Source organism: Haliotis cracherodii, unplaced genomic scaffold (assembly GCF_022045235.1).
Source record: "Haliotis cracherodii isolate W230 unplaced genomic scaffold, xgHalCrac1.p SCAF_18, whole genome shotgun sequence".
NCBI lineage: Eukaryota > Metazoa > Mollusca > Gastropoda > Lepetellida > Haliotidae > Haliotis > Haliotis cracherodii.
In genome coordinates, this window is record NW_027266273.1 from 10,784,511 (window position 1) to 10,811,371 (window position 26,861).

The following is a 26,861-nucleotide window of genomic DNA, read 5'->3' on the forward strand; positions in this document are numbered from 1 at the left end:
CTTACAGTGCTGTACATCCTAACTGTTTCTGCTGATAGTGCACTAAATGCGTGTTGCATGATTGTGTTAGCGGTATAAAAACAACAACAATCGTTCCAAATTGTGAGTTCCAAGACGCGGTGGAGATTTTTCTTTTGAAACATGTAAGTATGGTGTTATGAAATATCTTGTTCGTCTGCAATACACCTGTGGCGTCTGTGATGGGAAAGATAGGTTTGAAATACAAGTATTTCCTTTAGAGTGACTTTCATTTCGGTCGGAGCATTGATAACAAATACATACTCAAACTGAAGGTATAGTGTATAATAGATTCAACGATGCTGTATCTATTGAGTACGGTTTTAATTAGTTGTTGCAATCAACTTCAACAAAAATAAACAAATTCTAAATGTTGTTTTATTTGGACACCTTTATTGTGTCTAATAAATGAAAGATAAAACTGTATAATGTTATATAATGCCTACATAATGACTGCATTTAAGGCAAGTTTGTTTAATTGCTTGTTGTCTAACACCGCACTCAGCAATATATTCCAACTTTATGACAGCGATCTGTAAATAATCAAGTCTGGACCTGACAATCCAGTGATTGACATCAACATGATCAAGAACATCAATCCACCCAAATGGGATATGATGACGTTACATCAACCATGTCAGCAAGACTGACCACCCGACCCTGTTAGTTGCCTCTTTCAAAAAACAGTCTCCTTTTATGGCAAGCATGGGTTGCAGAAGACCTATTCTACTCATGCTAACCCGCATCTTCACGGGTCTTTAAGCCAAGTAGGGTCAGATTACCCACATGCTTGTCAGATGCCGATACACTTAATTTGACATTTCACATTTAACACCACATCAATTGTACTCATTGATCTCGCATCAACATCAGTAAGAAAGTAGAAACTATTTTTGTAATTCCTCATAACCATTGATAACTTTCTTGCCAATTGGTTGTCTTTTGGATAACAAGACTGACTAACCTTTCCTTGCTGCCTGTGATAATACTGTACATAAACTTTGTTTCTTGTAAATTTCTCACACAGAAAAGTGTCATGTTGATGGGTATTAGTCAGTTGTCACTTGTCCTTCTTCACCATGATGAGTGTGTCTATGGACTCTATTCTCAGTCTAATGACTATGTTTTCCACAAAAAATTTGGTACATGCAGTATTCAGATACATATCATATCGTGATTTCTGTATCAAGATATGAATCATACCATGTGACACCTGTATGTTGACATCCCTAGTGGTCCATATGATAAAATGACTTCATGAGCATCAGTCGACGCAAATTGGGATAGGATGACATGCATCAACCAAGTCAGCCAGCCTGACCGCCTGATCCTGTTGGTCGCCTCTTGCGACAAGCATAGTCGCCTTTTATGGCAAGCATGAGTTGCAGAAGACCTACTACTACCGTATTCGACGTAATAAGCGCCCGGGGCGCTCTCAAAATTAGAAAGAGGGGGGTTCTTATTAGTATATTATTTTGGTGCAAAAAAACAAAGTTGAAAGATAAATTGCGTTGTTTATGCTGACAGCCTGAAATGTTTATGTACGACAGATATATTTTTCCAGAATTTAATTGCCCATAAATAAGGGTGCATATAACACACGTGTGCGTATTATACCGAACAAATAAGTCTTGTGTACAATGATCAATCGGAAGGGATGCAAATTGGGCTTGTTCACTAGCCAATATATCAGCAGATAACGCTGTGGGCGCTTATTATGTCGAATACGGTACTTCTACTTTTAGTTCTGAATTCATATGGTCATTTATCCTTTCTCACTTAGGTCAGCTGTTGAGGTTCTTCAGGCTGCCGGGCGCAGCGACTCTCCAGCTAAACCCAAAGACTCGGCAGATGTACCAGTGGAAGAGGCTAATGAAAGCCGGGATCCCATGGAGACTGAAGACCCACTGCCTAACGTAGAGGGTATGCAGTGTTCCCACTGGCTTTTGAAAATGCCTGTCCTGTTGGACTGGCAACACTAAAAATTACCAGTCCCCTCCTAATTTGTGTCAGTCCCAACTTTCAACAATTAAACAAAAACATATAAAAATTACCTAGTTTTAATTCATTCAACATGACATCTCTGAAGTAATTTAGTTAGCTCTACACGTCATTCACACAAAGTTCAGTCACTATTTTCCCCTCATATTTCAAGACTAAGTCGCTACAAATCTATATGTAACCTCGAACCAAAGCAAAATGTTATTTCCTTGCACTGAAAATATACAAGTGGAAACCCTGAAGGTAACATACATTCATTTGAAAAATATGCTTATATGAATATCGCCGATTATTTTGTTCAACAACAACTATTTATAAGGTACTCTATTTGCTGGTCCACAGGGACTGGCAGTCACATGAATCACCGGTCCTAGCCAAATTTTACCGGTAAAAAACTGGTAATTACCGGTAAAGGGGAAACACTGGGGTATGTCACACATGTGATTGTGTAAAATAGATTTGCCATCACGCTTATGTAGTGCGCCAAAGGGCCCACAATATCCAGTTTTGATGTGTAAATTATTACAATAATTCGGCAATGATACAGAAACACAGCCAAGATCCAACCCTGAGGTTAGCCACATGAAGCTATGATCGTGGTTACATGTCTTCTGAAGATCCGGGGTAGAATAGGTCTTCAGCAACCCATGCTTGCTGTAAAAGGCGACTATGCTTTTCGTATAAGGCGACTACCGGGATCGGGTGGTCAGGCTTGCTGACTTTGTTGATACATGTCATCGATCCCAAATGCGTGGATCAATGCTCATGATAGCAATCACTGGATTGTCTGGTCCAGACTTGATTATTTACAGACCGCCGTCATATAGCTGGAATATTGCTGAGTGCGGCGTTAAATTACAAACAAACAAACAAACAAAACATGTCTTCTGTGTTTGTTTGCCAGAGGATGTGACGAAGATTCTTGTAAAGATGGAGCCCAGGACAGAGATGGCCGACAGTGGAGAAGACTCAGCTGTGGTACGTGAAAGGGTTCTGTGCCCTGAGGGATTCTGGGTTGAACTGATGCCAATCTCATTAAAATCAGATCTTAGTTCTCGCTACCGCTAAACAAATATCTGAGGACATCCCATTACGGGTCACGTCTGGACGACCTTTCATCCATCCAATCAGAGCTTCGCTTACCAGATCATGAAAGTGACAGTTGGAATGTGTTTTCTCATCATGCAACCTCAAAATATTTAACAGAGGGTATTTCGAACAACAGATATGAGTTTTTTGATTACATCCATACAATCTAGGCCATCTATAAGCCATTCCAATATGTTGTTTGGGTCAGTTTTGAAATTTTTAATCGACAATACGTCAAAATATGTTTCGAAGCGTAGTCGCCAGTTTGAAACTAGTGTTGTAAAGCTCGAGAAAGTTGTGTTCTAATGTCGATTTCTTGTCAGTCATTTCATTGGTCAGTCAAAGTTCACGGTTAGTGGTAGCGAAAACTAAGATCTGATTTTATTGAGATTGAACTGATCCCTGGTTAGCTGTGCAATGGTGTCGATGTCCTTTTGCTATAAGACATTTACTGTTTACTAGGGCTGGGACGGGTAACTTGGGTACTCAGGTTGGGTGGGTGGGTGGGTAGGACCCGGGTACCGACAGGACTACATGGACCCGTGGTTAGTCATGTAAATTATTGTTTAATGACAAAAACTCACTATAACTTAGTGTTTACCAGCGTTATAAATTGGCACTAGTCCTGTAGTCCTTACCAAACTGCCCAATAGTAAAGGTATCCTAAGGACTAGTAGAAATTTGCCATTTTTAAAGGTTTTGCTATATGTTATCATTATAAGGACTAGTGGAGTAAAACGGTTTTTTCTAACCCTGGTTACACTTCTTTCTGACGATCCATCCATTCCTTTTGACTTGCATATGTTTGAGTAAAGATAACACTTCAGTCAACTTCCGTGTACGCATGATCAGATCGTTTAATACATGTATTAATAGTTACTGCCTTGACTGCAGTGAAACAATTCCCATTCAGACATCTTGTTCCCAACTCTTGTGACCTGCAGCGGGTACCCGGGTAGGGTCAGGTAATAAGGGGTCGGATACCCGGGTAGGGTCGGGTAATAACGAGGTCGGATACCCGGGTAGGGTCGGGTAATGGGGGGTCTGATACCCGGGTAGTAGATTTGGACTCGTCCCAGCCCTACTGTTTACCAATACAAAGCAACGATTTCCTCCACTGTATCTATATAATGTAGTCCGATGTGGGCTGGCTAAAGAGATCGATAACTATTAACTATTTTAGATATGAAATTGTTGTCATTGATAATAACTTATATAAAATATTGTGATGAAATAAACTTTAGATTTACTGAAACAGACTTGGTATTGTCAATAATGTCAATTGTCGAAGACTCAAGCAACTGTTTCTGTTATATCTCAAATCTTTACAAAATAATCAATGTATAATGACCAGTGGCATGAAATATGTTGATTTTTTTGGTGGGGGGCTTATTTGTTTAAAGTTACTCCTCCGACCTTCATCAATATTTAGTAAGCGATCATCGATCTCTGTAATCTATATAGATAGCCAGTCCTAATCTGATGTTTATTTTGAAGCAGTCTTCGCAAGCTCAGCCCAAGTGCATGTTACTGAATATCATGGAATATTTTGTGACAAAATGATTATGACCAATGGTCTATAATAAGATCCCAAACATTTCGCAACACGAGTGATCCGTGAAGATCCGGGGTAGAATAGGTCATGAGTATCCCATACTTAATGTAAATGGTGACTGTGCTTGTCGTAAGAGACGACTAACGGGATCGGGTGGTCTTCCTCGCTGACTTGTTTGATGCATGTCATCGTATCCCAATTGTGTGGATCTACGCTCATGCTGTCAATCACTGGATTGTCTGGTCCAAACTCCATTATTTACACTTATGTCAAGTTATGTTGATATCGTAATGTTATGGTTTTTCCAGAGGTGATTTGCATTTTGATGATCAGACAACCAATAAACAAGAAGCTTAATGTCAAGTTTGGCCTATTGTGTCGAATGAAATATTACAATAAGAAGGTCCAAATTTTGAACAAAGGGATGTTTTTCCCCATATTGTCTTCCAAGAGCACTCAGTTTAGAATGCCAGATAAAATTCCTGCCTTGTAGTCTTCTTTGACTGACTAATACCCCTCCGTTCAAATCTGTTTCTAGAAAACCGAAGAGCTGTCGATAAAGCCGGAAGATGTGACGGAGGCACTGTCGCTAAAGCCTGAAATCAGGGAAGGCGTTGTGACGGAGGAGATGGTCAAGGAGGAACAAGAGCTCCAGAGTCAGGCGATAGAGAAAGAGAAGAAACTGGCAGAGGATCAGGAAAAGGTAGGGCAGATGTGATTATGTCTCCCATTGGGATTCCAGGTTAGTTTTGGTCCTGCTGGTTGTAACACACCAAATGGATCATGTGGTCAGATTCCGTCATGCCCCGAAGGTATGGATCGTTGTTCACAATATCAATCACTGTTTTTTCCGGTCCAGATTCGATTACATATAAATAAATAAATAAATAAATTGATATTGTGAGCAACAGTCCACACCTTAGGAGCATGACGGAATCTATATATAGCTGGTAACTCTTCTGTCTGTATTTTATTTTTAAGACAACTTACGTCTTATAACTCCTTGTATATTCTCAAGTAATTGTTTGCATTATTTCAACTGAGTCACGATACATTTTGTCTCATTATTCGTGATTTTTCAATATTTATGATGTCTGAATGTGGGCAGGCAACGTTTATGGGTCACCTGCGCGACTGTCTTGTTGGGTTTTAAAATTATTTCAAACACTCGCTGACTTGGTTGATGCATGTCATCGTATCCCAATTGCGTGAAATGATGCTCATGATATCAATCACTGGATTGCCTGGTCCAGACTCGATTATTTACAGACCGCCGTCATATAGCTGGAATATTGCTGAGTGTGGCGTAAAACAACAAACCAACCAACCAAATCCTAATGTACAATGTCTCTTTCTGTAATTTGTGATTGTGTGTTATGTTTGGTCATCAGCTTTGGAAACAAATGACGGATGAAGATCGTAACCAGCGCTACCAACGTCTGAAGTTCTTGTTGAGCAAAAGCAACATGTACACACAGTACCTGATAGATCGTATGGACAGACAGACAGAGGAAGAGAAGAAGAAAAAGGAAAGACAGTTGAAGAGGCTGAAGAAAAAGGAGGACAAACTTAAAGAACAACAGACAAAGGTTGGTGCTTAGTTTGCGGACCCGTGAAAATCTGGGGTAGAATAGGTCTTCAGCAACTCTTGCTTCCTGTAAAAGGCAACTTTGCTTGTTGTAAGAGGCGACTAACGGATCAGGTGGCCAGGCTGGCTAACTTGGTTGATGCATGTCATCGTATGGTTGCTCATGACATCAATCACTGGATTGTCTGGTCCAGACTCGATTATTTACAAACCGCTGTCATATAGCTGGAATATTGCTGAGTGCAGCGTTAAACAACAAACAAACAATAATTGTTGTTATTTGTAGAATGGGGGTACCCACATACTGCACATAACCACACTCCCAGGAAGCAGAAGAACTTTCTTCGTGTGATTTACAAACATCAACATCTTCGTACATTGACCAAATAATTTATTAAGTTCAGTGGTATGATACACAGTACCCGTTGTTGTATTCAAATACAAACACAAACGAACACATGATTACGATGACCGTTAAACAACAAATAAACAAACAAGTTTAGCTTGTGTTCCTGGTACCTTGTCAGACCTGTTCACTCCTATGGTTTCTCTGAAGTTTTGAAGAAATATATGGGACCAGGGTACAACCTGGCTATGTCCGGAGCAACTAGATATTCATGTCAACATGCACCGGGTGCAAGTTCCTTCAATTGGGCCCTGTGCTTTCTTTACATACCATGCTCTGTTATGTGAACTGAGCTCTGATCATGAACAAGTTGCTCTGTACTACTTACATCAATGTTCTGGTGAACGCTGTGAAGTCCGACACAGTAGAAACCACGCTGTCTGCCATGGTCAGTCCCTGCTGTATTCTGCGGTCTCAAAAAACAGTCTGCGACTTTATCCACTAGTCCAAAGCCCCTGTCTACTAAAATTACTTCTGGTCCAGTAAGATGTGTTTGTACTAGTTCATATACCTTGCCCAATATCTATTGAATATAATACCAAAATAGAAATTCAGACTACTAGACTCAAATATATTGGCACAGACTGAGAAAATCACTTTTCGTGAAGAACTCGCGCAGAATGTTCCAGTTTTCTGCTGCAGAATTTGTCATATACACTACAGAAATTTAACATGCGGGGCGAAATAAATGGTTAAATGAAATCGCTGTCCTGATTTCGTTTGAAAATGAAGTTAACCTTTGTATTATTACTTAACGGAAATGCATGCCTGTATGTTTACACTAGTGTAATATTTTTGCGTATTTTGAAACCATATGCAGGGCTAAGAAAACATGAGGAATATAGTATATCTATTTGTTTATTCCAGTGAATGTTTTGTTGATCTAAGTCTCCTCTTTACGCTTACATTACAGGAACAGGAGGCTGTAGAATCCAGCAGTCAGTCCAGTGATGGTGAGTTTGACTTTTGGTTACTCAGCCACTGTCCCATCATGGGAGTCGAGGCTAACTATGCTGTTGTAAGAAGCAAGGTCAGGGTTGGTGATCTGGATGACTGCATGTCATCGTACCCTGACCAACTATAGTGATGTTGGCACACATATACCAAATGAATTGCTGCACTTCCAGTGAGACCCGTGAAGATCCGGGGTAGAATAGGTCTTCAACAACCCATGCTTGCCTTAAAAGACGACTATGCTTGTCGTAAAAGGCGACTATCAGGATCGGTTGGTCAGGGGTGACTTGGTCGATGCATGTCATCGATCCCAATTGCATGGATCGATGTTCATGATATCAATCACTGGATCGTCTGGTCCATAATCAATTATTTACAGACTACTGTCATATAGCTGGAATATTGCTGAGTGCGGGGTAAAACAACAAACCAGCTTATAGTGAAATCACTTCCATTTCCAGTTTCAGAGACATCTACCAGGAGGTCGAGAAAAAGAAAATCAGACCTGATGGCTCCAGAACCTGTCAGCACAACAAAAGTAGGATTATGTACTTAGATAAATAATCAGTTGTCATAGCAATTTCTCTGTTTTTATTCAATCAATCAGAATGATCAGGAAAAAAACAATATTAACAAATATTTTGTAAAATTTAATGTAAACTTGATGACTGACTTTCAGTGATACGACAAAGGTGATAACTTGTTTTGTATCTTTCTTAGACCCCTGGGAAAAAATCGAAGAGAAACACGAAGACGGAGCAAACTACTGCAACACCAAGTGAGGACAAGGAAAACTCCACCACAAGTGATAACACTCAAGAAGAACCCTCAGTTAAAGCAGGACAGAAAACAACAGAGACGAGTGATCGGACCGCGATTGCAACAACAGGGGATACCACAGAGAAGGCGGAACTGGGAAGTGCAACAACGGAGGAAGTGGGTGAAGACAATGAAGAGGAGGTAGGAATATTTGTCTTGTGTCTGAAGACAAATGGCCATTCATCCGAAGGTGTGGCCCAGTCGTCTAAGGCGCCGCGATTCGCTGTGCAGAGTTGCGTCCCTTGGGCACGCCAGAAACCTATGATTGTGGGTTAGAATCCCGGTTCGCCCCGATTATGTTTCTAGGTTTGTCAGCACCATACCCGTGCTCGTGGGTTTCACCGAAGTAGTAAACGTCCGAGACCCGCATCACTTCGGGCTTTCCTCCCACATTAAGCTGACACGCCGTGTTATGACTGGAACACTGTTAAAAGCGGCGTTAAACCCAACTCACTCACTCACTCTGAAGGTGTAGAGAATTAGGAATAAGAACTTTTCATGGATCTTGTTACATCAAGGTCATTTTTGAGATACAGTAAACTACGGTTATAACGAACTCAAAGTGACCACTAATTTTAGTTTGTAATAACTGTAGTTCGTTATAAGCATGTATCCAGCATATATATACTACTCACAAGAAGTTAAGGATCACCCGATTCTTTCATATTGGTAAAGTTAATCTGTCATGGCATGAGAGATTAACTATTGTAATATGAAAGAATCAGGTGATCCTTAACTTCTTTTGTGTAGTATACAACAAATGTCCGGGACTAAATTTTTTTGTTTGTAAGTTCGTTATAAGTGTGTTTGTTATAAACGTAGTTTACTGTACATGCCATTACAATCTATGCATTATAGTTCCTAGTCAGACTTTCAGTGCACTTTTTAAATAAAACAACATTCTCATTCCTTCAACGACAGAGAGGAGGGTGTAAGAAGATTTGTCTAATGTCTAGAGACAATACGCATATGGGAGTAGGGGCAGAGATTCAGCAATTCATTTAATGAGTGACTCAAGGGCTGAGTCGTATTTTATTATGATAGGATATTTCAAATAAAATGTTTGATCACGTGTACGTACCCTTGAGGCTTGAGACATTATTTTAACCATAATGATTTTAACCTCCCAATTGCAGGGAATTTGGAACACTTTTCTGTATGATCATGTATAATTTGTGTCATGTTCATCAAAGAACATAGCAGGACTATTGCATCACAGATTCCAATCTAAGTGCCCTTGGCAGGCAACTTGGGAAATATCATTATTTTGTTTAAAATTAGGGTATTTTTTAATAGGTTCTTTTCTTGAATTCAAAGGTATTTCAACATTAAATACAATGATATTAAAGAATTAAGAATTGGTTCTTAGGCAATGTTTTTTGAAAATATAGTGCAGTCGGGCGGTGTCTTTTTTGGGGGGGAAGGGGGGTGTGTTCAAACCAGTATGTAACCTAATAAGCAGTTTTGTAACCAAATAAAAGTTTTGTACAATCAACCAGGGAAAGTGCCTTCCTACATAAATGTATTCCTTGATGAGTAAAATAGTGAAATACAGTATTTGACTACTCTGGGATTTGGAATACTTAAGGATTTATATTTTTGTTTTAAAAATGGAAATAAAAACGAAACTTGCAGCGGACTTTGTGATGAAGCGGGCGGTGCCTGAGAACCAAGATTTTTTTTTAAAAGATTTTAGCCTAAGCATTAAAGCCTCTTTCTCCATATAGGTCCCTTTATCAGTGAAATACAAGTCATTTTTCAAAGCCATAACATTAGTTATAAACTTGTAAATAAGATATGATTCATAACCACATGCTTATGATATATTCGGAATCGTTCAATGGACTCTGGGTTTAGCAGAGATTTCTTGTGGCTATGGTTTTGTCCCTTTTATTTAGTTGTAAATGTAACAGCATGACTTGGGAAATTTTGATTCCAATGTTGGGATTTCTATTGACATTTACTGCAGATTTGGGGCCGAATATATGCTCTTGTCAGGTCTCAATACTCCCTGTGCTTATAGCAACAGAAAACAAAGTAACCAATATTCAATAGAAATGTATTTTGTGTGTGTTATTTTGTGCAGCTGCCGATTCCGCGGAGAATGATAGGCGGACAAGAAGCCCTGGCTGGTCAGCCGTTGATGTTCAGTGGCGGAGTACTTCGGCAGTATCAGATGAATGGATACAACTGGCTCAAGGTGACCAACACAGCATCAATAGCTGCATACTTGCTGCCTCAGTGTAAACCAATAATCACTCTCTCTTTCTTGTGCAGACAGGTGGCAGACAGGGCTTGAAAAGTACTTGATTTTTAGCATTTTATGAGGGGTAATAAAATGGACACTCTCAGTCCATGGTCTGTGCAAGATGTCGTTTTCAAAGCAGATCTTGAAACCGTACAATATTTCTTCACTCGGCACATAGATAGGTCTAGTGGTGAACTGTTGCCTTTTGATGGTTTGGGATTTTAGAGAAAAAAATATTTTTAGAGTTTCCATGGCAACAAGTTTGACTTAGGCTGGCGCTGGCGGTACTGCTTATTTCCAGAGCATAACTTGAAAACCTTACAATATTTCTGCACATTGAAAGGTCTAGTGGTGAACTGGGGACTTTTGATAGTTTGGTATTTTTGAGAATTTTGTTTTTCAAGTTTCCATGGCAACAAGTTTGACTTAAAATGGAAATGGCGGTAGTGCTTGTTTCCAGAGATTATCTGGAAAACCATACAATATTTCTTCACCAAAATTGTCACATAGATGGGACTAGTGGTGAACAGGTGACTTTTGATAGATTTGGATTTTCGGAAAATATATTTTTTGGGTTTCCATGCCAGCAAGTTAGACAAGGCTGGAAAAGGTGGATCTGAAAAAACCCATACAATTTCTTCACCAAACTTGAGATATAGATAGGTCTAGTGGTGAACTGGTGCATTTTGATAGTTTACGATTTCAAGTTTTTCATTTTATTTTATTTTCGAGTTTCCATGGCAACGAGTTTTGCTAAGGCTGGAATGGTGGTATTGCTTGTTTCCGGAGCAAATTTGGAAATCTGTACAATATTTCTTATCAAACTTGTCACACAAATAGGTCCCACAGTGAACTGGTGCCTTTTGATAGTTTTGTACTTTTGAATTTTTTATTTTATTATTTATCATGGCAACAAAGTATATTTATAATTAGTTGACATGTTCACTAGGGTGATAGTGATGACTTAGTCCTCTTGTTTATTATGTATATATATATGGGAGGTATTACTGGTATTACTGGTATATCGGTAAATTGACGTGTATTATTTCCACGATATGTAGCAGTATAATTTTTTTATGTTCGATATATCGGGTGATTTCAAATTGGGATTTTTAGTAAGTTCTTAATGTTATATACTTGCCAAATGTCTTCGCTGCCCAGGAGCAAGCATCCAGGGCCCCAAGATGGCTGTATATTTATTGACTGAGTAAACATTATGTTGTACCAGCATCCTGATTGTTCCATTTGGGAACTTCAGTTCATACCTCAATGTATCAGATTGCTTCTGAATTAAAAAAAATAGAATCATACAATATATTGTGATACGTATTACAATACGCCCTTGTGCAATTGCAAAATATGGTGAAACACTTTAAACCTCCAAAACCCATCCCTAAAGATTTCCTAATATGATCCTTGCAGGTTTTATTTGAGAACGGTGTCAACGGTATCCTGGCTGACGAGATGGGGCTGGGCAAGACGGTGCAGTGCATTGCTCTCTTAGCTCACCTGGTTGCCATGGGCGTGTCCGGCCCCTTCCTTGTTGTCGGCCCTCTATCCACTGTACCCAATTGGTATAGCGAGTTCAAGAGATTCACACCAAAGGTAAGACCTGTAGGAGAAAGTTACGGGACACGGGCCAACAAAATACTTATTTACTATAATTATTTACAAAATACTTACAAGTAGATGGCAAACTTGTAGGGATTCTGGGTAAAGATATATGTCCTCGGCAACCTATGCGGGTCGAAAGAGGCGACCAATTGGATCAGGTGCTCATGCTCGGTGACTTGGTTCATTGCATGTCATCGTACCCGATGGCATGGATAATTGCTCAAAATTTTAATCACTGGATTGTCTGGTCAAGTAGTTACAGACCACTGGAATATTGCTGAGTTTGGCGTTCAGCAACAAACAAGCAACAATTGGGTAGACAGCACAACATTTGTCTTGAAAGGGATTAGGGTGTAGAAATGGTCTTTATATCACATGCTCACAATGGCTGCTTGGTAGTAAATTTTGATTGGTTGGCACCATGAAGGACCAAACTGTGGCCTGTGAACTTATCAACTGTTAGTTGTGCCAAGATGGCATGGTTAAGTCACATAATGACTGACTGACTTGTCTTGTTGAGGTGAATTAATGAGCAAATTATTTTAGGTTTGAAATTCATTGTAAAAAGACTACTCACTCCCCGTCTACAACTATTCTCAAAGCTGGAGTTCAGTATCACTTCTGTGGTCAGGGGTCTGTTACAGATAGATCGTAACACTAAGGTTTTCGTAACTTTAACCTAAGTTTATGACTGTCGTAGCACTACGATTGCCTTGTGGAACAGTGTCCTGGTAAGTTTAGCCACTGACAGCTCCTAAGTAAGGAGGGGCCATTTCAGGCTATTAGTTAACATTTTGACACAGACTACACTCGTCACCGCAGTTGAAACTTTGAGGGGGCGGTGGGGTAGCCTAGTGGTTAAAGCTTTCACTCGTCACACTGAAGACCCATGTTCGATTCCCCACATGGGTACAATGTGTGGAGCCTATTACTGGTAGAGCCCATTTCTGGTGTTCCCCGCAGTGATATTGCTGGAATATTGCTAAAAGTGGCGTAAAACTTACTCGCTCGCTCAAACTTTGAGATTTGTTTTCTGGACTGTCCAAAAATCCACTTTGTCTTTCAGGTACCGGTCATATTGTATCATGGCACCAAAGATGAAAGGCGAACTCTACGGAATAAGATGAGGGTGAAGCATAAGATCAAGACGAATGTGGAAGTCCAGCCTGTTATTATCACTTCCTATGAGATAGCCATGAATGATAGGACTTTCATGCAGCACTTTGACTGGAAGTACCTCATTGTGGATGAAGGTCATCGCTTAAAGAACTCACATTGTCGACTTATTAGGTACGAAGCTATGTTTTGGAAATAGGTTGTGTTGTGGATATTGTGAGAACCTATGTTGGTTGTAAGAGGTGACTAAGTTGATACTGTGTCATCTTATTTCGACTGTCGATTGTTGCTCACAGTGTTAATCACTGGGTTGTCTGGACCTACCAGGCCGAACCTGTGAAGATCTGGGTTAGAATAGGTTTTCAGGAGCCCATGCATGTCGTAAGAGGCGACTTGGATGGTCAGGCTCGTTGACTTGGTTGATGCATGTCATATCCCAATTGCGTGGATCGATGCTCATGAAATCAATCACTGGTTTGTCTGGTCCAGATTCGATTATTTACAGACCGCCGTCATATAGCTGGAATATTGCTGTGAGCGCAGTGACATCAAACAAAAAATCTTCCAGGCCTCCATCATATTGCTGGAATATTGCAGAATGCGGTGTTAGATAAGATTCAAACATAGGCAGTTCCTGAGGCATGGTTTCCTCCGCAGGCATGAGACGTTTTGTTTGCATGTTTTCAAATCTTACCTTCTGGGTGTTGGCATGTGTTTCATTGGAAGAGCATTTTCCCGGGGAGAGGAAGATCGGTGGCTGATATCATATAGATGAAATATTGCTGAGTGCCTATAATATGCCTATACTTTTCTCAGTTTGTTGTGGTGTGGGGGTATGGGTGGGTCAGTTGTCTAAGGCTGGTGATCCGCTGTGCAGAGTTGCATCCCTTGGGCAGAGTTGCGTCCCTTGGGCATGCCAGAAACCTATGATTGTAGGTTTGAATCCCAGTTCGCCCCAATTATGTTTCTAGGTTTGTGAGCACCATACCTTGCTCATGGGTAAGCTGACACGCCGCAATAGAACTGGAATACTGTTAAAAGCGGGGTTAAACCCGACTTTTTCATTCACTAAATGTGTTGTTTTGCACTGTTTCAGGGAACTGCGTTTGTACAAAACAACACATCGACTGCTGCTCACTGGAACACCATTGCAGAACAACCTGGCAGAACTCTGGTCTCTGCTCAACTTTCTGTTACCGGAAATATTCGACGATTTAGGAAGGTGAGGAAATCACTTTACTGAGTTGACTGTAATTCAGTGTTCATTTGTAGGAATACCAATGTCTTGAATGTGTTGCTGGAATTGTGCATAAAGCCGTGTAAAACCACTAACTCACTCACTCTGGGTGTGGATTAGATTTCAGCGTGGATGGTTGCTTATCGATCACTGGATTATCTGGTTCAGATTTGACTAATTTATAGGCTGTCACCACATGGCTGTAATATTGCTGAGTGCGGTGTTAAAGAATAATACAAGGACCTAATTGTTTGAAGTTGTTTTGACCCAGTGAATTCATTTTGTTTTTTAGTTCAACTTAAAACTTAGATAAAGTTGATAGAATGGTCCGTTTAGAAATAATGTTTCTCGTTGACAGTTTTGAAGCCTGGTTTGATGTTGCGGGTATTGAAGGAGATGCTGCTGACGAGAGAATCGTAGCCGAAGAACAAAAAGGCAACATCATCTCCATGCTGCATCAGGTGAGCTAAAGCAAAAAGCTTCACTCAACTGTCAACCACCCATTGTCTCACTAAAAACCAAACCCATTGCCTAAATGAAATTTATCGGCCGCTGTCTGAGTGTGCACCTTGTCAACAAAATGGCGCCATGTGCTAGAGATTTTCATAAGACGAATCGTCATATTATACAGGCTTCAGTCTAGATCACAGTATAGACAGGGTATATTCAATTTAGACAGGGTATAACATCAGTTATGATGATTTCTACAGGGGGGTCGTATAATAGGTGGCATTCAGTACAGTAAGATTTGATAAACATTTTAATCACCTCACCTTTATGTTTTTTGGTCAAGAACATTGAGCAATTGCAGTTCTGATTGGTTATCACAGCAGCCATTTTTCGTAGATCAATATGTAGGCTGTGTGTATTCATACACACGTCTATTGTGTGAAAAGGCATAAAATGGCAGTGTAATACCTTTCAAACACCTTTCTAGTATACAGTGATCACTCGCTATTGCGCTCTTCGATAAAGCGCTACTTCGGTTACTACGCGCGGTAACCTAAAATTTATGTACACTTTTATTACTGATAGTTTTACACAGACATAATTGTATTGTTGTTCGTTGTTCATTTGCACATAACGCTTCTCATTGCATAATCAATGCTGAATGGAGTTCTAATAATCTGTTTGAAAACATCCGCGGCAAGTCCCGGAAATACGATTGTTCAACTAGTTAACTTTTCACACTATCGACCTTTGATCTTAGAAGCGCATGCATGCAATAAAAGAGAACCACAAGCGAAGTTTATATTCTTAATTAGTGGGCAATCCAATTTGAGGCGACACTGTCACACACCTGTAGTTGCTGTCACAACACGGCGGTCATTCATTTCGTAATCGCGCTTTCGTAACATCGCCTGTTTTTTTCCGTAGTTATAACAAGCGATTTCATTGGATTAAAATTTGTTTCTAATGACGCTTTCTTGCCGAAATCTACTACAAGTTTCGTGATTGGCCAATTTTGAGCACGTGACCTCAGGCAGCCAATCAAATTATAGCTGTGAAGTTGGCGAAAGATTTTTTGTTAAATCGTGTTAATCTGAACGTTTTAAGCAGGAAATCATGATATATATTAAAAATATGGAACTTCGCGAATGTATCGTGCTAGCTTACGAGCTGTGACAAAGATTTTTCATGCATCTATTTTTGCATTAAACATTGTGTCCGAGCCGAGAATTCAAGGCGACGAAAGCCGAGATGTCATTTGACTTACATTACACGCGATCGCACGAAACGATGGAAATAATAACTTAGATGTAAGTTTGATTACTTTTAGATATATTTTTGTTGATTTTATTTATCACTTTGTATAATATATTTAAAGATTTGTTTAAAACGTCTCTATTTTGCTCTTTGATGTGGACCCGTTGTCGAAATGTGTGTCCGAGAAATTTATTTTCAATAACATCGCGGGAAATAGTGAATATTTTTTTAATTTATCGATTAAAAATGATAAATTGAAATGGAATACGTATTTCAGACACGTGAGATAAACACATATTGATGATTTGAGATTTTCCGAGCGCGCGCCTCGGCCTCGGTTAAACGGCTCATCGTCTATAACGCCCACCAATTATTTGGACCCCATTGGTAGCGTTATAGCGAGCGATCACAGTATATATATATATATATTTTGTGTGTCATTAGTAGGGCCGTGTATTGGCAACAAAATTGTATTGCGAGGGTAAACATCATTTGTGAATGAATTTCTGTGCAGATTTTAGGTCAAAAGATACAAATAAAAACACAACTTGTTATATATCTTACACCCAATATACTGGAACAGAAAAAAGTCCTTGTCATTAGTGACCTTTTTTTATTGTCAGATTCTGACTCCATTCATGTTGCGTCGTCTCAAGTCCGACGTTGAGCTGCTTATTCCTCCGAAGAGGGAAGTGATGGTGATAGCACCGCTCACAAACTTGCAGAAGGACTACTACTCCAGCATTGTGGACAAGACCATCATGGACAAGATACAGATGAAATATGTAGGTGTTTAATGTGATTTTGCACAGTAACCCTGTAGGGTTTCACGCCAAAGACCCGGGTTCCATTCACGACATGAGTATGATGTGTGAAGCCCATTTCTGGTGTCCCCCGCCGTGATATTGCTGGAATATTGTTAAAAGCGGCGTAAAACCATTCTCACTCTCACTTTCCAGTTCAGAAAAGATTCCTTGCATCGCATCGCATCGCCTACTGTCCCAAATTTTAACTTATCCTGCTTAACTCCTTTATGTATCTACTGCTTACCTTTTGAGAGAGACAGCGCCTTACGATGGTAAACTGAAGAGAAAAGATTGTTTCCAAAAGGTTGTCTATTGCTGTCTGAGGACCACTCACACAGCTGTGACATGATGGTCCAGAGTGACGTCACGTCTCACCACATTACTGTCTCCATGCGTAATAAATTTAGTTTCTGAAGCTACAATGGGGAGACAGGTCTGCCACGAGTGGGCCCTTAGACGTAGTAATGCAGGATAAGTATCCAAATGTAAAAAATATTTTGATAATACTAAAAAAAATTAGTTATCCTGCATTATTCCTTAATGTATCTGTATCAGACGGTTCGGCGGTGGGCATACCTTCAGATGTAATCCTCAATATGGGTAAACACTACATAAGAATGTATGTGTATTTTGTTGAGTGGTGGTCGGGTAGTCTAGTGGTTAAAGCGTTCGCTCGTCACGCCGAAGACCCGGGTTTGATTCGCGACATGGGTACAATGTGTGAAGCCCATTTCTGGTGTCCCCTGCCGTGATATTGCTGGAATATTGCTGAAAGCGGCGTAAACCCATACTCACTCACTCACTCAGTCACTTATTTTGTTGAATTAAAGTCAAAAGCATGCATTGATGTCTCACAATTGTAAATTGGGAAGGTTGGCAGCTATGGCTTGTCATCAGAGCAGAGTAACCTGAGGATTGGGTGGTTACATTGTAACTGACAGAAAACTACAATTCATGCTTTCTTCTAAATTATGCAGGTTTATCTGAAAATACTTCATGAGTAGACTTGCATACTTAACTTGTAGACCGCCTCCGGTCGAGTGAATAGAGCGTTTACCCAGAGGGAGGAAGGTCGGTGGTTCAACCCCCTTCCGCATCATACGAAAAGATGTTATAAGATAGCACTTGTTGTTACCCTGCCTAGTGCTTTATGAGGATAAAACAAGGACTTGTTGGCACAGTCAGTATACTGTGTCTGTGTAGGGTATTCATGTTAAACTGCGACATAGTATCTTAGTGGGGTAGCACTATAAAACAGACATTACAAAACCTGAGTAAAACCCATTCATGATTAGTACCAAATGTTTTGCAGCCACGGCTGTTTGCACAAGGACTTGCACATTGGTTGGTTGGTAGGTTTGTTGTTTAACGCCGCACACAGCAATATTCCGGCTATATGACAGCGTTCTGTAAATAATCGAGTCTGGACCAGACAATCGAGTGATTAATATCATGAGCATCGAACCACGCAATCAACCATCAACCAAGTCAGCGAGTCTGACCACCCGATCCCGTTAGTCGCCTTTTACGGCAAGTATAGTCACCTTTTACGGCAAGCATGGGTTGCTGAAGACCTATTATACCCTGGTTCTTCACGGGTGTCTTGCACTTTGGGAAAATGCTATTTGATCATTTAGGGAACGTTATGCTATAGGTTTGGAGGAAGTGACAAACTTTTTCAAATTCCCAACAGGAAGATGCAGCACCAGTGGAGACAGATGCTAAAGGTCGGCCAAAGAGACGGTCGACGAAGAATAAGATCAACTATAACATGATGGTGGAGGACCCAAAGGACGAGGGTCCCAAGAAGAACAAGAAGGCTGCGTACGAGGAGGATCTGGAATCCTGGGTACATACTGTGATTGATGCCCAGGAGGAGAGGAGGTATGTGTTCATCATTGTTCAGTGTCCATTTGGACCTGTGAAGATCCGGGGAGGAATTGGTCTTCAGTAACCCATGCTTGCTGTAAAAGGTGACTATGCTTGCTGTAAAAGGCGACTAACGGGATCGGGTGGTCAGGCTCGCTGACTTGGTTGCTTCATGTCATCGATCCCAATTGTGTGGATCGATGCTCATGATGTGAATCACTGGATTGTGTGGTCCAGACTTGACTATTTACAGACTGCTGGAATATTGCTGAGTGCGGCATTAAACAACAAACAAAAAAACCAATACCATTTGGGTCAAAATACAAATCCATACAAAGCACATAATGTCACAGAGAATGAGGGGCGGTGTGGAAGCCTAGTGGTGAAAGTGATCACTCGTCACCCCGAAGACATGTGTTTGATTCCCGCATGGGTACAATGTGTGAAGCCAATTTCTGGTGTCCCCCAGCCGTGATATTGCTGGAATATTGCTAAAAGTGCTGTAAAACCATACTCATTGGCTCAAAGAATGATTGTGACCCCGTTAGATTCAGGAAAATATTTTAAATATTTTAGACACTGTTAGATTAGCAAGTGTGGACAATACAGAGATTATAACATTCATGTATATGACTGCATGAAACATTTGTCTGGGAATGTGGGGTATTACTGGTATATTGGTCAATTGAGGTTCACTCTTTCCACGATGTGTATCACAATATCATTTTCTTATGTTTGGCATTTCGGGTGATTTCAAATTGCGATTTTTATCATGTGTTTAATGTTATGCACTTGCCAAATACTCAGAGCGTGAATCCGGAACCTGCATATTGTTTTAATTAGTAAACCTTATGTTGTATTAGCATCTTGTTTTGTTCCATTTAGGAACTTCACAGTTGTTTTAAATTGCTTCTGAATTTAAAATGTTTAGAATTATACAATCTATCATGATAAGTATCACAATACAGCCTTGTGCATCGTCAAATATTGTAATGCACCTCCAATACCCATCTGTAAAAAATGTCAGAATTCATGTAATTTTTTGTTGCCTGGAAAATACAAAGATTTCACACATTGGTTCCTAATACCCTGATCAATATGAAACATACGACATTCACAGAATATTCTGTATTTTTTTTAACTTGTATAATACTTGCCTCTACACTTTGTCCAAGGTATTATGTAGGTATTGGATAGTGTAAAATGCGCGCATACCTAATATATTTTCCAAATCTGATAAAAATCAGATCTTAGTGTTCGCTACCCAGTGTCAACCTTTGGATGTTGCTTGTTTTGAAAACACATAAGTTTCACGATCTTGTAAGTGAAGTTCTGATTAGTCGTATGAGAGATCATTTTGACGTGACCTGTAATGGGATGTCCTCAGATCTTATTGCAGCAGTAGTTAGAACTAAGATCGGATTTGAATGAGATTGATATTGTGTGTTCCAGCGCTGCAAACAAGAAGAAAGTCAAGGAGAAGAAGGCGGAGATCAACATCAAGATGCAGAACTCGATGATGCAGCTCCGCAAGTGCTGCAGCCACCCCTATCTCCTGGAGCATCCTATAGATGCAGCCTCCGGTCACCTGATAGCAGACGAAACCTTGGTCAAAAACTCGGGGAAGATGCTGATGCTCGACAGGCTGCTGCCGGAGTTGAAGAGGAGAGGACATAAGGTAGGATGTGACTGGGTTAGAACATGCCCCCTGGTGCTACGGGGTGGGCCCCCAAGGTAGGATGTTACTGGGTTAGAACATGCCCCCTGGTGCTACGCGGTGGGCCCCCAAGGTAGGATGTTACTGGGTTAGAACATGCCCCCTGTTAGAACATGCCCCCTGGTGCTACGAGGTGGGCCCCCAAGGTAGGATGTGACTGGGTTAGAACATGCCCCCTGGTGCTACGGGGTGGGCCCCCAAGGTAAGATGTGACTGGGTTAGAACATGCCCCCTGGTGCTATGAGGTGGGCCCCCAAGGTAGGATGTGACTGGGTTAGAACATGCCCCCTGGTGCTACGGGGTGGGTCCCCAAGGTAGGATGTGACTGGGTTAGAACATGCCCCTGGTGCTACGAGGTGGGCCCCCAAGGTAGGATGTTACTGGGTTAGAACATGCCCCCTGGTGCTACGGGGTGGGCCCCCAAGGTAGGATGTTATTGGGTTAGAACATGCCCCTGGTGCTACGAGGTGGGCCCCCAAGGTAGGATGTGACTGGGTTAGAACATGCTACGGGGTGGGCCCCCAAGGTAAGATGTGACTGGGTTAGAACATGCCCCTGGTGCTATGAGGTGGGCCCCCAAGGTAGGATGTGACTGGGTTAGAACATGCCCCCTGGTGTTATGAGGTGGGCCCCGTGGGGGCACAGGGTAAGAATAGTCCCCCTGCAACCTTTGGTGATTGTACAAGACGAGTACTGTTGGGATTCTGTGTTAAAATGGGTCCCCAGCAACCTTTGCTGATTGTACAAGACGAGCACTGTTGGGATTCCGTGTTAAAATGGGTCCCCAGCAACCATTGGTGATTGTACAAGGCGAGCACTGTTGGGATTCTGTGTTAAAATGGGTCCCCAGCAACCTTTGGTGATTGTACAAGACGAGTACTGTTGGGATTCCACGTTAAAATGGGTCCCCAGCAACCTTTGGTGATTGTACAAGACGAGCACTGTTGGGATTCCGTGTTAAAATGGGTCCCCAGCAACCTTTGCTGATTGTACAAGGCGAGCACTGTTGGGATTCCGTGTTAAAATGGGTCCCCAGCAACCTTTGCTGATAGAACAAGGCGAGCACTGTTGGGATTCCGTGTTAAAATGGGTCCCTAGCAACCTTTAGTAGACACATCGCTTTGAATCATTTACACAAAAGATTTTATTGTGTTGCTACAGGTGTTGATATTCAGTCAGATGACGAGGATGTTGAACATCCTGGAGAGCTACTGTGAGATACGGAACTATGAGTACTGCCGACTAGATGGGTCGCGATCTGTAGAAGATCGAGGAGAACAGGTAATGGTTGCCTCCATGCACATGGCTGGCCTAGAGTCTAAGCTTCTGCAACCAGGATTAGAAATCAAACCTGTCTGCAAAAATGATCTGCCAGCATGTTTCAGATTGGTTCCTTGTCTTTTCTTTAAATTTGCTAATGTATAGAAGAATGTCTATAAAGGTTCATGATGTCATGAAAATGTTTTTCTAACTGTTTGTCTTATCAAAATTACTGGCTACCAAATTTCATTACTGTGTGGAGTTTTGGACGTCTAGGTCTAACGAAAGAGCCAAAGCGGAAACCTCTATTACGTTGCTGTTATTATTACTCTTTTTCACATGAAATTATTCTTCTTTTTCCCACTGATTACTCCAAAGCATCAATTAGGGTTGACATCTTTGAGTTCAGCAAATGAACTTGTCCACCTGTAAACATTAATCCAGGGGCCTGTTACACTGGCCTGTGTACAAGGCAACTTCATAGGTCCGGTGATCCGATTCGGTGACTTGGTTGATTGCATGTCATCAGACTCTGTGGTGTGGGATATTGTTTATAATATCAGTCACTGGTCTTTCTGGTCAATTATTTATAGGCTGCCATCATAAAGCTGAGTATTGTTAGTTTGTTGTTTAACGCCGTGCTCAGCCATATTCCAGCTTCATGACCGCAGTCTGTAAATAATCAAGTCTGGACCAGACAATGCAGTGATTGACGTCATGAGCATCGATCCACGCAATTGGGATACAGCTGGAATATTGCTGAGTGGTGCATTATTAACCAAATTGGAATGCAAGATTTATTTATTTCATGACGTCTGATTTCAGATCAAGACCTTCATCGAGGACCCCAATGTCTTCTTGTTCCTGGTGAGCACGAGGGCCGGCGGCCTTGGCATCAACCTGACAGCAGCCGACACAGTCATCATCTACGACAGTGACTGGGTAAGTTCTGATATCGACTTTTTACTTTGCACCTCAGTCAGAATAGGTTTGATTTAAACATATTTATTCACAAGGAGTGAACGGGATTGAGGGACAAGTTCTTCCAACTTAGAATGCCCTCTCCCTGGTATTTACAAAATTTCACAATTTCAAATTCAATATGTATGCATACAGCAGGAGAGAGAGAGCAAGAGAGAGCTATTCTGCTTTGAGGGCAGGACAGTTTCCTTGTTGGGTTTTCATAATTTATTATGACAAGGCATGATGCAAGGGAAAAGCAAAATGTAGAAATACTTGGGTTGATGCTTGTAGAGGAGACATAAAATAAGAGACAGAGAGAGAGAGACAGACAAAGAGAAATGTATTGTTGAATGAACAGTTCTTTGACTAAAAATAGGCTCCCAGTATGTCACTCTTGTTGTAAGATCTGGCATTGGGTGGTCTGACAGTGTGACTGTATGTCAACCCTGATCGTTGTTTAAGCTGTGAATCAGTGGGTTGCCTGGTCCACACTTTATCATTTACGGGGTGATAGCTGCCCACTGTCCCAGATTGTTCGGGGGGATATGTCATCTCCTGATGACTCTTGTTTTTTAAAGACATCAGTTGAGAGATAGTTATTATTTAGCCTTGCACCATCTGCTATGAATCTGAGCATGTTTTGTTTATTGACTGGAATGAAGTCTCTTTTTGTTTTTGCATTAGTCCAATTGAGACACTCCACTCATATTATCTGAAGTGTGTAGTCAAAAGTAACTACCATATATGACCGTAGATAAGCTGAATTTTGAGGACCAGAAAAAAGATTCTGTAGAAAGGGGTCGGCTTATGTAAAGGTTATGCTTTCATCAACCTCTTTTTCTGTTCGTAAAAAAAACTACAGCGTATCAATGGACAACGCTATTACAAACTTAAATGAAAATGTGAAATTTGCGATGAAGCATCACCCGAAATGATATTTTTTACTTATCCTGCTTTACTCCTAATCTTACAACAAAGAAGTGCTTTCCTTTCCGTTCAAAACTAGCTGTTCTCTGGAAAGAAAGGGTATCTCATTTCCATGTATTAGTAGTTCCACTATCACAGATTCCTGATTGTCCACTCTGTGCTGTTCCTCAGAACCCCCAGTGTGACCTGCAAGCCCAGGACAGATGCCATCGCATTGGTCAGACCCGGCCGGTGCTGGTGTACAGGTTCGTGACTGCCAACACCATCGACCAGAGGATTGTAGAACGAGCAGCGGCCAAGAGGAAGCTTGAAAAACTCATCATACACAAAGGTAGGACCTCATCATACACAAAGGTAGGACCTCATCATACATAAATGTAGGACCTCATCATACACAAAGGTAGGACATCATCATTCTCAAATGTAGGACCTCATCATACATAAATGTAAGACCTCATCATACACAAAGGTAGGACCTCATCATTCTCAAATGTAGGACCTCATCATACACAAAGGTAGGACCTCATCATACACATAGGTAGGACCTCATCATACACATAGGTAGGACCTCATCATAGACATAGGTAGGACCTCATCATACACATAGGTAGGACCTCATCATACACAAAGGTAGGACCTCATCATACACAAAGGTAGGACCTCATCATACACATAGGTAGGACCTCATCATAGACATAGGTAGGACTTCATCATACACATAGGTAGGACCTCATCATACACATAGGTAGGACCTCATCATACACAAAGGTAGGACCTCATCATACACATAGGTAGGACCTCATCATAGACATAGGTAGGACTTCATCATACACATAGGTAGGACCTCATCATACACATAGGTAGGACCTCATCATACACATAGGTAGGACCTCATCATTCACATAGGTAGGACTTCATCATTCACATAGGTAGGACCTCATACACAAAGGTAGGACCTCATCATACACATAGGTAGGACCTCATCATACACATAGGTAGGACCTCATCATTCACATAGGTAGGACTTCATCATTCACATAGGTAGGACCTCATCATACACATAGGTAGGACCTCATCATTCACATAGGTAGGACTTCATCATTCACATAGGTAGGACTTCATCATACACATAGGTAGGACTTCATCATACACATAGGTAGGACCTCATCATACACATAGGTAGGACCTCATCATTCACATAGGTAGGACTTCATCATTCACATAGGTAGGACCTCATACACAAAGGTAGGACCTCATCATACACATAGGTAGGACCTCATCATTCACATAGGTAGGACTTCATCATTCACATAGGTAGGACCTCATACACAAAGGTAGGACCTCATCATACACATAGGTAGGACCTCATCATTCACATAGGTAGGACCTCATACACAAAGGTAGGACCTCATCATACACATAGGTAGGACCTCATCATACACATAGGTAGGACTTCATCATACACATAGGTAGGACCTCATCATACACATAGGTAGGACTTCATCATACACATAGGTAGGACCTCATCATACACATAGGTAGGACTTCATCATACACATAGGTAGGACCTCATCATACACAAAGGTAGGACCTCATCATACACATAGGTAGGACTTCATCATTCACATAGGTAGGACCTCATACACAAAGGTAGGACCTCATAATACACATAGGTAGGACCTCATCATACACAAATGTAGGAACTCATCATACACAAAGGTAGGACCTCATCATTCACAAAGGTAGGAACTCAACTGACAAATTAAGAGGGAATCATTAAGTATTTAGCGACTCTAAGTCTGTTTGCACTTGCCCATCTTCCCAAGGCTAGGGACCTAACTGACTACAAAAGTCCAATTTCCACCCTTGCCAAACTAGTCTGGTATTATGGAGTTATATTTTGGCTGGACTAACAAGTCTATGCATAGTCCAATCACAGTTGTGTAACGAAATCAACGCCCAGTTCGAAAACAAGATGGATTTCAACGTCCAGATGTCAGTCGACTACAGGATTTGCAAAGGATGTGTACCGTCAACTGGTAGATAGATATTTTCCAAATCTTTTCATGTTTTTAATCAAAGTGCTCATGTGATTTGATACATTTAACGAGGTAAGCACAGTATAAAGCTTGATCATCGATCAGTTCGTCGTGACTGGGTGCCGCCAAGGTGTTTGAAGCAAATGCAAGTGATATGAAAGGTGGAATCTGATTGATGAATAGGAGGGACCTAGAATGGACACAAGTTGAGCATTGGAAATTCCTGCCTAGTTTGGTAAGGGTGGAAACTGGACTTTTACAGTCAGTTCAGTCCCTCGCCTTGAGAAGATGTCACTTGCCCAATGTCCGGGAGTAGTTCAGCATGTTCGACGAGTGGTCAGTCAGGTGTATGATAGACTGACGGAGAAATAATGGCAACCACATCTGCACATGAACACATACGACTAAGAACAAGCAAGGACCACCCGATTCTTTCATATTACTTTATTTAATCGTGATGCCACGACAAGTTTACTGTAGAGTATCTGAGTTTGTCATAATCCTTGCTAACCAACCACACAGGCACATTTGAAATGTGACTGTAAAAACAGTTTCCTGGTGTTATATTAATAAAAAAACTACTTGAGACTATTGAAACTATTGATTGTTATACATACAACTGACAATTAGGGCTGGGACGATACACCAACTGTGCGATCAGATACATATCACAATACCTTGCTCACGATCAGAAACAAATCACAATACTCGCATGTGCTCTTATCTGTAGTGGGCGGTCGGTAGCCTAGTGGTTAAAGCGTTCGCTCGTCATGCCGAAGACCCTTGTTTGATTCCCGACATGGGTACAATATGTGAAGCCCATTTCTGGTTTCCCCCGCTGTGATATTGCTGGAATATTGCTAAAAGCGGCGTAAAATCATACTCACTCACTCTTATCTGTGGTGCGTAAGCCATCTTTTTCATAGAG

At 41.0% G+C, this 26,861-nt stretch overlaps 1 protein-coding gene across 1 annotated transcript in view; it reads left to right on the top strand.

The window, feature by feature from the left end:
- Positions 1 to 26,861, top strand: part of LOC139465763 (lymphocyte-specific helicase-like) — a 32,948-nt gene continuing 6,087 nt past the window's right edge. Inside the window, exons 1-19 of the mRNA XM_071247651.1 lie at positions 1 to 143; positions 1,802 to 1,941; positions 2,924 to 2,997; positions 5,202 to 5,366; positions 6,055 to 6,252; positions 7,571 to 7,610; positions 8,073 to 8,149; positions 8,332 to 8,571; positions 10,517 to 10,630; positions 12,101 to 12,283; positions 13,359 to 13,582; positions 14,505 to 14,630; positions 15,004 to 15,106; positions 16,976 to 17,137; positions 18,852 to 19,042; positions 20,480 to 20,705; positions 21,906 to 22,025; positions 22,830 to 22,946; positions 24,066 to 24,225. Of these exons, the coding sequence (XP_071103752.1) occupies positions 142 to 143; positions 1,802 to 1,941; positions 2,924 to 2,997; positions 5,202 to 5,366; positions 6,055 to 6,252; positions 7,571 to 7,610; positions 8,073 to 8,149; positions 8,332 to 8,571; positions 10,517 to 10,630; positions 12,101 to 12,283; positions 13,359 to 13,582; positions 14,505 to 14,630; positions 15,004 to 15,106; positions 16,976 to 17,137; positions 18,852 to 19,042; positions 20,480 to 20,705; positions 21,906 to 22,025; positions 22,830 to 22,946; positions 24,066 to 24,225 (2,662 nt within the window). The 5' untranslated portion in view covers positions 1 to 141. The remainder of the gene's footprint in view (positions 144 to 1,801; positions 1,942 to 2,923; positions 2,998 to 5,201; positions 5,367 to 6,054; positions 6,253 to 7,570; positions 7,611 to 8,072; positions 8,150 to 8,331; positions 8,572 to 10,516; positions 10,631 to 12,100; positions 12,284 to 13,358; positions 13,583 to 14,504; positions 14,631 to 15,003; positions 15,107 to 16,975; positions 17,138 to 18,851; positions 19,043 to 20,479; positions 20,706 to 21,905; positions 22,026 to 22,829; positions 22,947 to 24,065; positions 24,226 to 26,861) is intronic.